Source organism: Colias philodice, chromosome 1 (assembly GCF_061535455.1).
Source record: "Colias philodice isolate Cphi_HAF_F1 chromosome 1, ilColPhil1 Martin Lab GWU primary, whole genome shotgun sequence".
NCBI lineage: Eukaryota > Metazoa > Arthropoda > Insecta > Lepidoptera > Pieridae > Colias > Colias philodice.
In genome coordinates this window covers 12,624,892-12,641,663 of record NC_143086.1, presented here as the reverse complement: position 1 = coordinate 12,641,663, position 16,772 = coordinate 12,624,892, and the positions used below count along the sequence as shown (strand labels likewise).

The 16,772-nt window shown below is 33.1% G+C and overlaps 1 protein-coding gene across 2 annotated transcripts in view; it reads right to left on the bottom strand.

The window, feature by feature from the left end:
- The window catches only part of Clk (circadian locomoter output cycles kaput protein Clock), a 29,764-nt gene extending 13,513 nt beyond the window's left edge, over window positions 1–16,251 (bottom strand). For both annotated transcript variants that reach the window (XM_089697664.1, XM_089697673.1), the window contains exons 1-9: window positions 15,854–16,251; window positions 12,430–12,578; window positions 11,832–12,013; window positions 11,595–11,712; window positions 9,107–9,202; window positions 8,565–8,622; window positions 7,978–8,216; window positions 7,477–7,624; window positions 7,089–7,269 (exon numbers count right to left, since the gene is read on the bottom strand). In XM_089697664.1, coding sequence (XP_089553790.1) covers window positions 7,089–7,269; window positions 7,477–7,624; window positions 7,978–8,216; window positions 8,565–8,622; window positions 9,107–9,202; window positions 11,595–11,712; window positions 11,832–12,013; window positions 12,430–12,578; window positions 15,854–15,891 — 1,209 coding nt within the window. In that variant the 5' untranslated portion in view covers window positions 15,892–16,251. The remainder of the gene's footprint in view (window positions 1–7,088; window positions 7,270–7,476; window positions 7,625–7,977; window positions 8,217–8,564; window positions 8,623–9,106; window positions 9,203–11,594; window positions 11,713–11,831; window positions 12,014–12,429; window positions 12,579–15,853) is intronic.
- Between the last annotated feature and the right edge of the window lie 521 nt (window positions 16,252–16,772).

Here is a 16,772-nt window from a genome sequence, read left to right as displayed (position 1 = left end):
TCATCAACTTGAGTACAATTTGCTGAAACTGTATCCAAGTCGGACGTTATGATTTTGAAGGAATCGAATTTATTAAAATATTTATTAAATATTTCATATCATTACCACCTTTATTAATTTTATTAACACTGATGCCAAAAAAGCAAATGAAAGGACGCTTTATAAGAAGCTGAGCCTGCAAATACATATGTAACATATTTATATAAAATTTATGATAGTCAAATGCTTTAGGTTTTCGCAAGAGGTGTAGAATGTTAAGTAATGTTTTGTATGTATGAGTAATTATGATAGTTTGTGTATTGACAATACTGATGACTGACCCATCGGACAACCAGTCTTTAAAAAACATATAAAATTTGGAATACATCTTATAAACTATATTAAGCACTTTTCTTATAATAATACTATTACTAACAACAGAGAGTCATTTATCACCAAGTTTTTGAAGATCACTTTCGGTGTCAATTCTAAATTGTTGGGAACCTTCAGATTTTCTTAAATATATACGTCCATATGAAATCCAACAGTAAGCATAATTATGCCCCCTAGCAAACTCCCTGCTTTTATAAAATAGCTTTCTGGTGCTAGATGTTAGCGTTTCTGTTATGTATACCGGTGTTTTATTATTGTCAATTTTGAGATGCGATGTGTTTAATTTATTGTTTGGGTTCTTTTTATTAAAATCTTTTGTAGCCCAGATAAATTTGTCTTTAGATATTTTACTAGTAAAATCGATGATTATCGGTTTATAAGTAGCAGTCTTAGTATTTACTCTATATATATCTCTTATACTTTGTTCATGTACATCTAATTTTAATAATGTGCCAATATCGTGGACTATATTTATGAGGTCGCTCGTAGTCTCGGTTTTTTTTATTTTGGGTATGTTTCGAATCTCAATTGTAGAACATTTCAAATGTCTCTCAATTGATTCCATTTTAGTTTCAAGTTCATAAATGTGTTTTGTTTTTTCCTGGTTTTCTTTTTGTAATACAGAGATAGATTGCATCATCTCATCATATTTATCACTAATAAATTTTACACTTGAATGCAAGTCTTTATATTCATTACGAATTACGAATGCGTTGATTTAAAAAAAACAATTCAACCATTTGTACCGGGCTAACTTTTGCACAGGTAACCATCGTCGTGCAGCCATTTACTAAAATCGCCATGCCATACTTTTCGGACGATTCCAAATGGTCGCCATACCGCGGAAAATCTGCACTACCGCCTACATCTTTTTTATGGGCTATCGGTAAATTCTAATATTTTTGTGTTACAAATCGTTTGACTTTCGCTATTTATCCGACGAGTTTGACTAACGCCCACGCGACTAGTCCGCCGGTACCAGCGTTCTGACCATCATTTTTCTTTTAGTCATTGCGTAATAAGACCTCTGTAGAACCGCCATTCTGTTACAAATGACCCGAAATTTTCTGTCAGTATCTCCCGGCCTACGTATGTGTCATATTTTGCAATTGTTTATAAATACAGGGTGATGTAATTGGTGTAGTACGAATATCTAAAAATCTATGAAGAATTTTGTGATACAGTAAATGGAAGAATTATAGACTATTTCAAACTCAAACTCAAACTCAAACATTTATTTATTCAATTAGACTACTTTTAGTAGCACTTTCGAATCGTCATTACATAAGTATTTTTAACATTTACCACCGATTCGGAAAGCAGTATCTATGGAGAAGAACCGGCAAGAAACTCCATAGTTGCTCTTTTAAAATCATATTGTCAATATTACATAATCTGTAACTTAAATCTAACTACATAATATATCATAATATGCCAAAGAACTGTCCTGTGGTTCTTACGCGACAACCCTCTATGGATTTTCATCTTCCATATATTCCTTAATGCTATAATAGGCTTTCTGAACTAATATATTTTTTACATAAGTTTTAAATTTAGCACTACCAAACTCTTTAATATTATGAGGAATTCTATTGTAAAAGCGTATACCTTGACCCATAAATGAATTTTTAACTTTAGCTAATCGGAAAAATGGCATTTCAATTCTATTTCTGTTCCTTGTGCCATAACAGTGTCTATCTCCTACTCTCGTGTGTACGTCGGCATTTTTGTGTACATGCAAAATATTATTAAATATATACTGTGATGGTACAGTAAGGATACCAGTATTCTTAAAGAGATCTCTTAGTGAGTCCCGAGCACGTAAATTATATATAGAGCGAATGGCTCTTTTCTGTAAGATAAATATAGTTTCTATATCTGCTGCCCTGCCCCATAGTAGAATTCCATAGGACATAATACTATGAAAGTAGCTGAAATAAACCAATCTAGCTGTATCTTCATCGGTGAGATGCCTTACCTTTCGGACTGCATATGCTGCTGAACTGAGCTTACCTGCAGCGGTGTTGACATGGGCTCCCCACTGTAGTTTCTCGTCCAATGTTAACCCAAGAAATACAGTCGATTCTGTAGGGAGTAATACCTCCCCGTTCAAGGTAATATTTCTGCTCAACTTTTTAACGTTGCTCAACTTTTTATTTTACAGTATTTAATAAAATCATTTAATTTTTTGTTCATTTTCATTAGAAATGTCAATTTTTTTCACCAAGGTGGAAATTTGGATGATAAGGATCTTGTTAGAAAAATATAAATTTTGACTAAAATCGGCATTTTTACCAATAACAGTGTGATAATGAGCTTTTACTAAATCAGGCACACTTCTCGAACTCTATATTTTCTCTTGTATCGGCTTTTCGGTAACATTTCAAAAGAAAAAATTTCATCTGATCAAAGTAACGATACCACAGCTAACATTTGACAGTATGTACATAAAAAAAATGATGTCGATAAAAACATTTCAGGTCGTTTGAGAAATTTGCCATTGCCAAAAAAGCTCATTATCACACTGTTTGTATGCATTTTCTGAGTAAATTTACTATGGTAATGTATATTATATTTTAGATCATTAGAAAGTAGATATTTCAACGAACAAAAAGCCCCCAAACTTTTTGTAAAAAGCTGATATTTCGACGTCAGAATTTTCGATTGAAAATTAGGTTGTTTTTTTGGTATTAAGTTGAAATAAGGCGAAAAAATAAATATTTTCAATCAAATAAATTACAGTGTATTTGAGACACAATAAGGTAACTTTTCACCAAATATAGTAGAAAAATTTTTTTTTTTTAAAAAGAAATAAAAAACCAATAACTTGGTTTTTTGAATATTTCACCTAAATTTTGAGGTTATGTGAAAAAATTGTTAATACAAAAGTACAACTTTTGTACTTTTTATTACCTACAACTTTGCCATTGAACTTTTTTCCATAGGACTTGTAGTTTTGTTGGAAATCAAGAGAAACCATTTTTTAGCCTTAAAAGCTCCCCCCCTCCCACTTCCCGAACTCGGATTGTCTGTAATTTATTTTTCCTTTAATTTTTATCACATTCTCCTCCTTTTCTAATGGGTTTCATCCTACTACTATTTTTTTAGGTTTTTATCATTTTGGAAGGGACTGGCCCTGGTGTATGTTGGGAGTGAGCGCACGTGTTATTTGTATTGTTTTTATGACCTGAAATTTAATTATTATTTGATAATTGAATAATTATTAATACTTTTATCCAATTGATTATTATTAGAATAAATAATTAACTTCATCAATTGATTTACTTTTAAATTATAATTTTACAGGTAAATTATGAGAGCTTTCATAATTATATTTGCATATATTTATCTACAACGCACCCATTTTACAATTCAAGTCTAAAATGAAACTAGAGTCGCATTTATTTTTGAACATACTGTAAGTGAAATTGCATAAGTGTGAGTACTGTGAACATGCCAGCTTTCCTTAATTGACCGATACGACATCACATTAGAAACCTCAAAACTCTTTTAATGGATGTTATTATACATATAAACCTCCCTCTTTAATCACTCTATCTATTAAAAAAAACCGCATCAAAATCCGTTGCCTAGTTTCAAAGATTTAAAGGGACATAGGGACAGAGAAAGCGACTTTGTTTTATACTATGTAGTGATGATGATAACAATATTAATTCATTAATATTAATTCTTAATATATATATGTACATAAATCTCATGTCATAATGTTTGTCCTCAATGGACTCCTAAACCACTTAACCGGATATACAGTAGCACCTCTATAAGTCGAATATCAAGGGAGACGCCAAAAAATTCGAGTTATAGAGTTTTCAACTTATGGAGGATTTCGACTTAGGCGGATTTTGATTCGACATAAAGAGTTTGAGGTTTATTCTTATAAATTTTGAGTTACAGAGGTAAAATAAATTAAAATTCAACTTGCAGAGGTCACAAACATGTTTTTATTTATTAGAAATCAACATTATTTCAAATCATTTTAAAATAAAAAATATGGCATTAATAAAGTCAGTATTTTTTTTGCTTTAGATAATTTGGTTGTTCTCTAGCATTTTATAATCTATAAAGAGCAGAAAATTCTTCTTTTTCAAATATACTGGTTTGCTTTATAAAATTTCGTAAGGTATTCAATGCGGTTCTTGCCTCTTTGATGGAAACCCATGGAGCGCATGTACTATTCACGTCTTCTATGTCATCTTAATCATTAGTATCGGTTTTCTGAGCTACTGAATCGATAATTTCGTCATCAGATACCTACTTAATGCAAACACGTGTTTACGTGAGTCATAAATTTATTATCGCATACTCCTAAAATGTTTTCTAAGAAACAATTATAGTGTACTGCACTGTCGGTAAGTTGTTAAAGTCCAAAATATGATCAAGTTGTAAAGATTGTAAAATAAAATGTTGCCATGTTCGAGATACAGAGGTCAAATTTAATTTTTCGAGTGATAGAGTGAAAATATGTACCAAAATGGCTTGGAGGGACTCGGTGATTATTTCGACTAACAGAGGGCCAAGATTTCAAGTTACGGAGGTTTTCGGGTTTGAAGGGAAGGGAACAAGACATTTTTTCGAGATTTGGAGGTTTTTGACTTATCGAGGTTCGACTTAACGAGGTGCTACTGTAATAAAATTCACACACCATGTGCAGTTCGATCCAACTTGAGAGATAGGATAGTTTAAACATGTAGGTACCACGGGCGAAGCCGGGACGGACCGCTAGTATACCTATGAAAATTCATGCGAACTACTTTAGTTAAATTCAATACAAACTTAAACATGCGAGTGTGTGTGTGTTCACGTGTGTGTGTCGTGTGTGGTGTGGTGTGTGTGTGTTGTGTGTGTGTATGTGTGTACATCAATATTGAAGCTAATTTTCTAGTTGTTTACAGATGATGGAATATTGGAAAACAATAACAATTCCTTAGACGATAACATAAATAATTCTGACAGTGTGAGGGAAGATGATGATGATGATGATTATAAAGATGGCTTTTTAAATTTAACAATGTAATTGTTTAACCTTCATTGATATAGTTTTTATTCCATTCTTTTCAATGTATGGTAACTTTAATTTATTTTTCACTTTTATGTATTTTTTTCATTTTAGCTTTTATTTATAAGAACAAGTGTAAATAATATTGTATTCTTGCAATTATTTCCTGTCGCATAATTAAAATACACTAGCTGATGAGCTGCATGCTTCATTACTTTTTTTTATTTATACACATTATTTAATACTTAACAATCGAATTAGCGTCTGGATAATTAATTTTAGATTATATTATGTTTGAAGAACATAATATGAAATTTGCAGACATTCTAAAATAATTTGAATTTTTTATAAAAACGAAATAAAAAAGTGCGTCTGGCACCTATTTAACAACGAAAAAAACGTCTTGCAATAAAAAAATTATGTCTGATGGATCTATCTAAAGGCAAAATATTAAAAATTACGCGTTAAAAAATGACTTAAAATTAAGGAAATTATCCTGTGCAGATAAGATGCGCACTAAATAACGCAACCACTGCGACCAGCCAGACAGCCCGGACTCTAACCGAAATAGCAAGAGGAACAGTATATCAAAGAACCAAATATACTAAAATTATCTCTTGTCAACGTTGGTAGCTCCTATACGATAAATACATATATAGATATAACCCAGACCCAAGAACAAATAATTGAGTTCATCACACAAATATTTGCCCTGACCGGGGATCGAACCCGGGACCGTCGGCTCAGTAGGCAGTTACTTTACCACTGCGCCAACCGCGTCGTCGAGTGAGAGACATTGAAGTGAAGTCCCGTGTCCCCAAGCGGGGTAAGGGACAGGTGCATTATCAATACATCTGTTTCACTGATCGATTAATTAACAAATATGATTGGAAAAATCAACAGCATCATGAACTAGATGAAATTGTAGTAAGTATACGCGGGTAAAAAAATTCATGGGAACTGCATCCTTCTTATGGGGTATGGATTACCCAACTATCCCCCATAAGAAAGATGCAGTTCATGCATATAGCATGAGGGAAACAATTCAATTTTTTAAGCAGAACAACTCTCTAGTTAAGAAGAGGCTCCCTAACATAATTTCTGGCACTGAGAGACCGGTTAGACCGCTACGATGCTAGACGCTTACACAACCGTAATAAATTTGAATATCGCGTGCGCTCTTTGATCGCGTTCGAGCTCGAAACTAAATCTCGTAAGTCTCAATTCTTATTTCGTTTATAACTAAAGTAATAATTGATCTAGAGAAAAAATATCTTGGGATTGGATAGTAAACTATATTTTCTTACTGTTAACATTTATTTTAGACATAAAGTCTAAGTAAATCTTAAAAAAATGTAATAATCCTTAAAAAAGGCATAATTTTTGAATAAAAAATGAATCGAGCGAAAATGTTACAATTACGTAACTGTCTTGTACATGGAAAGAAAAAGACCCAATAAATCATATACTAAAGTTCCATTTTGATTGTATGTGTGACTGTTTCAGAATATTAATGCAAATTCACATAAAATTTAGGGAGCCTCCTCTTAAAGTAGTGCAGTATTAATTTTGGTCTGTGCAATATGCACACACCAAAATTAACACTGCAACACATAGGTTTAGTGCAACATACAGTTTATTTATTGCAAAAATCAAATATTGAAAATTAATTGATTCAACGAAAATCATATATATTTACCTGTGATAGTGAATGGTAGGAGTTACCATAAGCCTCGCTCGTCTCCGACATATAAGATGGTGACATAGCCACCATGGTTTCTTCCGGAGCCTCCTTCAGAACCGGCTGACTGACTTCTGGCGGATCCGCTACTTCCATGTCTGTTATTTCTTGCTTTGTGCTCTTTTGTATGTCAGCATTACTAGAATAAGGTGGAATGTTAATCAGCTTGTCTATTAAAATTTTAATTATGGAAAGATTAGAGATTACTTTGAGCAAAATTTCAATACTAGCACTATTTTTTAACTTTAATGTTATGCATATTCCATTGTATGTTGTAGCAGTAATTAAAGAAAAGGGGGAGAAATACAAGAAGCCATTTCATTCAGACATTATTTCATTTACATACCTCACAACTCGATGCGTACACATAACAAACTCTGGCTTGGAGTTCCACTGGTGGTATGTGATGTAGAACCGTGTCTGAAGCCAGATCCATTGTTGACCTTTGGTTAGGAATCTGTAGTAGCACGAAGTCAACTCGCCCTTTTGCATTACTGGAAAAATATTAGGATGTTTAGGAATGGGTAAACAACAAGTCTATGTATTAATGATAAACCCAGTAGATGTTGTAGTGTAGATAAAGTCAAATTGTGGATTAAGCCCAAATTCGTAGACAGAATATGAAAATCATTAAGAGCAACACTTATTTAGTATTAAAAACCACGGGCATCGTGCAAAAATTAAATACGAATTATTGCAAGAAATAAATAGGAAAATAAAAAATATCTTTATTTTGTCACTGAAATAGCAATAGTAAGCCCAGTACTCGGCGGATATGACGGAGTGCGATGGTCCAGGAAAAGTAACTTCCATTACCTAACCTTATGGAACCTTAAAATTTACTCACAAGCTTCATGGCAGGTGACAACCTTCTCCAAGTCGTCAAAGTGGTAGTAGTCGTAGCCAGAAGTGCCCAGCACTTCAAACGGCAAGTATCCAATAATAGGCGGAGCACGATGGTCCAAGAACAGGAACTTCCACTCGAGGCTGTGCCGCGAAGTGAACTCGTTGCGGCTCGAGTCAACCAGTGACACGTCCCGGATCAGTTGAGGCGTGCACAACCTACCAGTGCATATGAATAGCAGCCTAGAAAGGAGAACTTAGTAAAAATACACGCATTTTAAAATTAACTAGTGGTCCGCCCCGGCTTCGCCCGTGGTACATATTTCGCAATAAAAGGTAGCCTATGTTCTTTCTCAGGGTCTAAAGATTATCTGTGCCAAATTTCATCAAAATCGGTCCAGTAGTTTATGCGTGAAAACCATACATACATACATACATACATACAAACCTTTCCTCTTTATAATATTAGTATAGATATATTGCTAAACTAACCAAATCACTCAAAAAGCGGAATGAAATAAAAGAGGAATTGAACGAAAGTAAAAAAAAATAATAAAAATAAATCCGAAGAAGATAACAGTTACATTTTACCTAGAGTCGGGATCCAGTTGGTACATATCGTCGCCATCTGTTTGTTTCGTGTTGGCACCTGAAACTCACATTTAAAATAAAACACCGTTTCTTTTATTTTATTACCTCAACCGACATCGAAAAAGGAGGAGAAGGAGGTTTTGAATTAGTCCGTCATTTTTTGGGAGGTAACAACTCAGAAATTTCTACTGGCTAAACCGATTTTGGAGTCTTATTATTATGGTCGTCATCATTACAAATGGGTAGGACCTCAAAGTCTATCTCTAATTGTCTTACTTTAAAACTGAGATGGTTGACAGACTGAAAGTTATTCTGTAGTAGTCTGAAGTGTAACAGAAGTATGTACATCATAGTGTTCCTATTATCAAATGGACAAAGACTATGTGGTTGATTACCATATTTATGCTACCAGCTACAAGCAACTATATACACTGTATACAATAATTATTACTGTACATGCTTATGGTAGGTAAAATGAAAAATGTCGCGTGTGAAATATTCTAATAATACCATCTAATAATAAGAGAACAGTAATTACTTACGAAAATGTCCATTGAACTCAACAAGCTCATATGTAATCTCATCCCGGAAATCCAATGTGCCCCGTTGTAAATGACATTGGAACTTGATTTCATTCTCTGGAATTGTATCAAATAATTCAATATTTATGCTTCAATCGTCAAAAGTGGGAACATAATCTATTTTTTTTTAACGTGTGCATTAGCGGCCTCAACAAGCACCCATTGCATATAACAACTTTAAATGTATGCCACGCTTTTGCTAATTGTTGAATTCTAATACATTTTCAACTGACTTTAAAAGGAGTAGGATTTTTTTATGGGATGGTTCAGAACTTTCTACTGTGTGAACTGATTTTGATATATTTTTTATTTGAAAGCTGTTTATGCTTCTCTCTGGACCTATGGTCTATTTCTGATATTTAGAAGGTGCTTTAACTTATCGAGTAACAATGGGTTCAATACGTGCTTTTACATAGCCTTTTTAATTATACATTTGGATATCATCTCGCTGCTCACTTCGACTCTGCCCGGAATGAATTTTTTTTTTCCATTAACAATAATTTAGGATCCAAGCCAGCATCAGTTCAGGCTTTCTTAAGTTGTAAAAGGAAAAATAAAACGATATGTTTAAGTATCGAGAACAAGAACTCTCCTAAGTATTTTTTAAGACTCATTAGAATCGGTTATATAGTTTCTGAATACCTAACCGTTGAATTGAATAAAATAAGTTAACATGCAGTAGGTAGGCAACAATATAAGTACAGGCAGAGAATATAAGATCGAATTTTGAACGATCATTCATAAAGCCCATTCAGTTCAACACGTACCTACCTACATTAACAGAATAATAATAATTAACAATGTGTCTAGATACAAGTTAAAATTGGTCTATTATCCCATTGTAATTTCAGGTAAATAGCAAAATCAAGATATAACATAATAAAACAAAAATATATATCTTATGCATTGCTTGAAAATAAAGTAAAAATAAATCGTAGTATGCAAATCTTATTACGTATGATGTATATTTTTTAAATAATCACACTTTTAGTAATAACTATATATACCTATCACAATTATTATGGTTACAAAGTACCTACATGTAAGCTTTAGTACAACACTGGTAAAACCTGCTAACTGGTTTTTTGTCTGGTATATAATGTCTCATTATCGATTATTGTCCAATTCGCCTCTGCTATTCTTAACATAATGATACATAATGACAATTATTCGCAAGCAACAAATATAATATTTAAGTAGCTTTCCGCTCACCACTTCGCCCACGTGATCAATGGAAAAATCCCATGGAAATGAGATGATTCACCGCGGTAAGAGTAAGCCTATATCATAATATTATCACTCTTCACCCTCATATCTATCACCAGACGCAAAATCGTACAATAAAATCGCTCCATTGCAACGCGAAAGAAAGACAAAAAAATGAACACTTTCGCAATTATAATATTACTAGCTTCCACCCGCGGCATCACTCGTTAGTAAAAATCCGCATATTTCCAGTTCCCGAGATAAAAACTATGCCATGTCCTTTGTGTCTCAAGTATCTCTGTACCAAATTTCATCAATACTATATCGATTCAGTGGTCAAGGCGTGCGGAAGAGAGAGAGACAAAGACAGACAGAGTTACTTTCTCATCTGTAATATGAAACATTCCACCCGCGGCTTCGCTCTCGTGGTAAAAGGAAATTCCCATGAATATGAGATGTTTCAATGCAATAAAAAGTAGCCTTCATAACTCGCCAGATAGGTAGGAGCTATCCCCAGACACAAAAACCATACTAATACTCACTACGAATTACTAAGGTACGACGTAAAGAGTGACAAACATACTTTCGCATTTATAATATTTATTATAATATCCAGTATGGATAAATATGCAAATACAATAGACAACATCAATCTTTTTTCAATTATAAGTAACCCAAAGCTTTATAAAATGTAAACAAAAAACTTTATAAAATATGAAACATTTATATTTCACAAGCCAAACAGCCTACATCATATACATAATGAAGCCGTATAAAAATTTGCCCTGCGTTGTTTTATTATAATTCAAAGTTTGTTTGTGTATAAAAGGAAAGTATTACACACAAATTTTTGTAAAAGCTACACAATAGGAAAACCTCAAGATTTCTTACTGTAGTAGGTGCAATACAATGTTTTAAAGCTTACGTAATTTCGCATCAACAATTTAAACACACAGCTCATGTAGCAACATAATGGTCAATCTCATTGCGGCATTGCAAATCAATTAATCATAAATAGCATTTATTAACTAGTTAAGAAAGATCTAATAATAATAGTAGCTCATAATCTCTTTGCACGCACAAGAAAATACCGTCGCTATGCAGCAGCTATAATCCTGTGATAATAGACCAATTTATAGCAGAACAATACAAATAAATACAATTAATACTTCTCGATAAAACATAACCCATGAAAAAAAAATTCAACGAAATATTTAACATAATTATGAATTATGATACTGACCTTCTGTAATTGGCTGATTTGGATCTACAGTCGGCCCTGAATTCTGTAGAAGATTGAACAAATTCGGTCGGTCATCTTCATACGTAAGATCAAATATTGTAGTATTCAGAATATCGCTCTGGAATAAATTTACATAAAATATTAAAATTGAAGGTAACCTTGAAATATAAAAAAGATGTATGATGTTTTATACCAATTTTGTTTATTATTTTCTACATAAGTGTATAATATATTTACCGGATTGTGTCCAAGTAATGAGGTTATTCCCTCGGATACGTAGTAAATTCGTCCAGTTGCCGAGAAAACCATAACAAAACCCTCCAAGGCCTCCAAAACAAGATAAGTGAATTCCTCATTTGATAGAAAAGCAGGTTTCCAATCCTCTTGTACATCATGAGCGCGAGACCTTACGGTTATTTCTAGAGGACATACAAATTTGTTGTGTAATTATTGTTATTATTATGAAACATTAAATATAATCCAAACAACACAACTAAAACAATAATAAAAATATGCATCTCTTTATCCTCATTATCTTTGCCATTAATAAATATAATGCTTAGCAATTCAAATGAATAAAAGATAACTCCATGACTTGATAAAAATAAATAATATTACAATTTTTTTTTCGAGAACAGACAAGTACTGATTTACATTGAGGGCTAGGTACTGAGGTTGCCATCTTGAAATCTTTGAATTACTCATTTCCAGTATAACAAAAAAATATTTGAATGAATTGGAAAAATGTAATAAACAACAAGATGGCGTCCTTATAAACAAATTTTGAGAATATTAAATTTTTTTAAGCATGATCTAAAAATATAAAAAACAGTACCCTTATGGTTCTTCAAAAATGAAATAGTCGATTTCAGAACTGTTGACTTGTCCATTTTTCTGTTGTTTGTGGACACCATTGCACCCAACTCGTTCACAAGCATGTTGAACTGATCTCGACGTTTCTTTTCACTTAAGTTGCGAGTCCTCCTAAATTTTCAAGATTTATTTGTTGTTTGCCTCATATAAAACATAATATGGTAGTTTTTACCAAATTATTAAATTTAACTAATTTAATAGCACTCAATGAGGGTGTTAAGAATCCTAACTTTTGATTCTGTTGAATATTATCCTGTATCTCACATAAACTTTCTCAAATGTTAAATTAATTCTCAATTCAGAGTGCGACAAACAACCAATGTTATTTACGTAGAAGTATTGTTTAAATCAGGCTACATTTTTTGCTACAACACCATATTCAAATATCTGCAAAATGAGGCTTCAATGAGCCTTTTCTTGTAAATTGTTTTGTATTTAAGTTCTTTTTATCAGATGGGGGGCAAGTTTAATTGGATTGCTATAGAGTCTCTATTGGTATGTTTTTACAGAATAGCAAAACAAATAAGAATTACTTATGGTCTAAGATCCGAATATAGGTCGACCTGCACCGACGTGATAATAGAATCAAACCAATTTTATAATAAATGTAGTCTATTAAAAAAATAAAAAGGTTTTTTTGAATAATTAACTAAAAATATCCTGTCCAGGATTTTTTCAGTCAACCCATCTTTAATAGATTTTTTAATAGACTACATCCATACTAATATTATAAATGCGAAAGTAACTCTGTCTGTCTGTCTGTTACTCAATCACGCCTAAACTACTGAACCAATTTGCATGAAATTTGGTATAGAGATATTTTGATACCCGAGAAAGGACATAGGCTACCTTTTATTGCGAAATATGTACCACGGGCGAAACCGGGGCGGACCACCAGTATCTTATATATAAAAATGAATCGCAAAATGTGTTGGTAAGCGCATAACTCGAGAACGGCTGAACCGATTTCGATAATTCTTTTTTTATTATATTCCTTGAAGTACGAGGATGGTTCTTATGTAGAGAAAACGTAAACATGAACCACGGGCGAAGCCGGGGCGGACCGCTAGTTTATTATAAAATTGGTCTCATTCTATTATCACGCCGGTGCAAGTCGACCTATATTCGGATCTTAGACCATTTAGTGTAAGTATAAAACCCATTTAAGTACATATTCTTAGTATTGAGTTTAAGAAAAACTCATATAAGTCAAAGGAATTGGTAGGGGTAGCCTTAGCAATACCCCATAGCAGAATCTCATATCTATATAGGTTTAATTTGTTGTTAAGCAACAGAGTAAAATATTTTCAAGTCGGACAACGAGTTATTCAAAAGAATTAAAGTTGAACACATTTTAAATTCCCTACCAACTCTTAAAACAAAACTTACGTAATATAATTAATATGGGCTGAAAAAGTTAACTTATGATTTAAGAGGACACCTAAATGTTTTACTTCAGTCAACCTAGTCAGCGCTGTACCATTCAAAGAGTAATCAAACAATATAGGCTTAATTTTTATAGTAAATATTATAACATTACATTTATTCACATTTAAGTGCAGGGAGTTCACAGCACAGTAACGACACAAGTTAAGAAGATCCTAATACTTTATGCGGATGACATGTCATCCGCATAAAGTAAGATATTAGTGTGTCTAAACTGACAAACAACATCATTTATAAAGATATTGAACAGCAGAGGACCTAGATGAGAACCTTGTGGTACTCCAGAGGGAATGAAGGAAGATCAATTGACCTTTGTCCTTTTATATTAACAGCTTGGCTACGTTCTCTGAGGTATGATTCCAGCCAACGAAGGAGATCGCCATGTATGCCGGCCACACGAAGTTTGTGAATTAATAACGAGAGAGAGATTTTATCAAATGCCTTCGAGTAGTCGGTACATAGAAATCTAAATAATAAGACGCTAGAAGTCATAAGCGCGCGTGACCTTGTCGCCACTCATTTGACTTCCAAGCCACCATAGCGTTTGTCGCTGTTCAGTTGCTCTCGAGACGTATGTGTGTAAACATGGTGTGTTTCCACACATTTGCATTTCCCATTACGGAAATTCTTCTTCTATACTTTGCCTGATGGAAAGCAACGTGGTTTTGGATGGAGCATGCTTACCTAATGTCTGTTTACATTTTTATAATAAATCCAGATTATAGTTGCTGGCAAAAACGGAAGCCGGAAGATTGTGTCGTTACGGGTATGAATAATAAATGAAGGAGCAAAATGCTTAGTGTGTATAGGGGGAATGTCGATGATATAAGGATTAAGAGTGGAAACCAGCCTAGCTGTCTTGATTAGCTGTTTACAATATATTGACAAGAAAGGGTCACAGTCAAAAGAAATGACCTGGGTCTTCTAAAATTTCCACGTTTCATTCCAAATGGTGTTGTGGTTTAGCTGTGAAAATTTAACACCTTCCAAGTGTGGTAGTCATATCATATTTCGTATTTGAGCCATAAAGGACTTCGAATCGATAAGTCCGGGGTTCAAGACCAGGCGAGCGCGCAGGAAATAAATTGATTTTTCAATTTATCTGCGCTTGTTGTAACATCACCACTGCTCGAACGGTGAAGGAAAACATTGTGAAGAAACCGACATGTCGAAGAATCAAAAGTTCGACGATATGTGACATCCGCCAACCCGCACTTGGCTAGCGTGGTGGATTATGGCCCGTACCCTCATAGGAGGCCCGTGTCCCAGCAGTGGGAACGTATATGGGCTGATGATGATGATGATGAAGTGTGTGTGATTTTGAATTTGAAAACAACATCTAAGAAATGTTGTTAAAAACATAAAAAAAATGTTAATGCATCGATAGTACAACAATTGTACTATTGTGAACATTGTTGGCATCCAGTTTCAAATGATGAATGGATAACAGAAATTTTTTATTGTGGCTTTAGTATAAAGGTTAGAGAAATCACTTAGTTCTACAGATCTGAAATACAGATAAATGATATTTTTATACATAGCATTTCTATACAAACATATATTTATATATTTATGTTATATTACTGATTACTCAAGCTACATACCAGATGCTTACATTTTGATTTTTACTCCTATTACCAATTGTTTAAGATCAACAATATTATGTACAGATTTAAAATATAACACACTCAAAATTAGAATTGCGAATGTCTCAGTAAAAATAATGCATATACATACTATATTATGTTATTGATCTAAGAGTTTCTGCATAGCTACTTGTTACCCTACTACATCAATATGTCATAAAAACAATATTTCAATATGAACTATTAACAAAGGCATTATCGATCAATAATAATCAATATTTACTACAAAATCAATAACATTGATTATAAACGCTTCTGTTTTATTTCTGTTCTATAGAGTAACTTGTTGCTCACCTTTTGGTATCGTCTTTATCGTCCCCGTCGTCGTCCATGGTGATGATTTTTATATGAACAGTACTTTAAAATCCAGCCTTAGCACATTGCACAAAAACACTATTTTAGTAAGCCATTGTAACCGGTTTTCAAAAGATGAATTTGCTCCACAAATTAAGTGTTCAGGAAGATTTTACGCGAATTTGTAAACAACATAATATAATATTTGCACAGATTAGCCATTTCACTGTATATATAATGAAAAAGATTTATGTCCAAGGTTTGGTGAGATATAATGTTCTGCAAAATATTTGTAATATAATCCGAATAAGACTGCACTTCACGCCTACGGAAAATTTCAGATTTTTTTGAACTCGATTTTGAGCTGTATTCTGATCAGATACACGCAATCAATAATCACAATAGTTCACAAGCATAGAATACAGAATACAGCTACAAAAAAAGGAATTTGCGATCCAATCAGCTATCGCCTCAGGCTATCGCAGTTCATTTTAAAACAGATTATAAATATTCTTAGTTCAAAAACACCAGGAAAGTGTTTTGGGTATAGATCATTTCATTAAAGAAACGAACCTTAAATGGCGGCGCTTATCATTCCCTCTCACTTACACACGGCCGTACGGCATGCAAAAAAAAATAGGGAAAAGTAAAATCACTAAAATGTATTTGATTTTCCCTTTAATAGTTTTTATCATAAATTTACAACGACAATAATTATGTATTTGCTATAGTAAATAATGTTTTATTAGAATTTGACAAAATATGTTCTTTGGGAAAAGTTGTTTAGTTTTATGGGCTCATTACAAGTGTTATGGGGATTTTGTTGCATTCTGTATACGTAAATATGATAATTCATATAAATACACAAATACCATAACAAAAAAAATGTTGTGTGGTTTTATGAAACCACGGTAAAAGT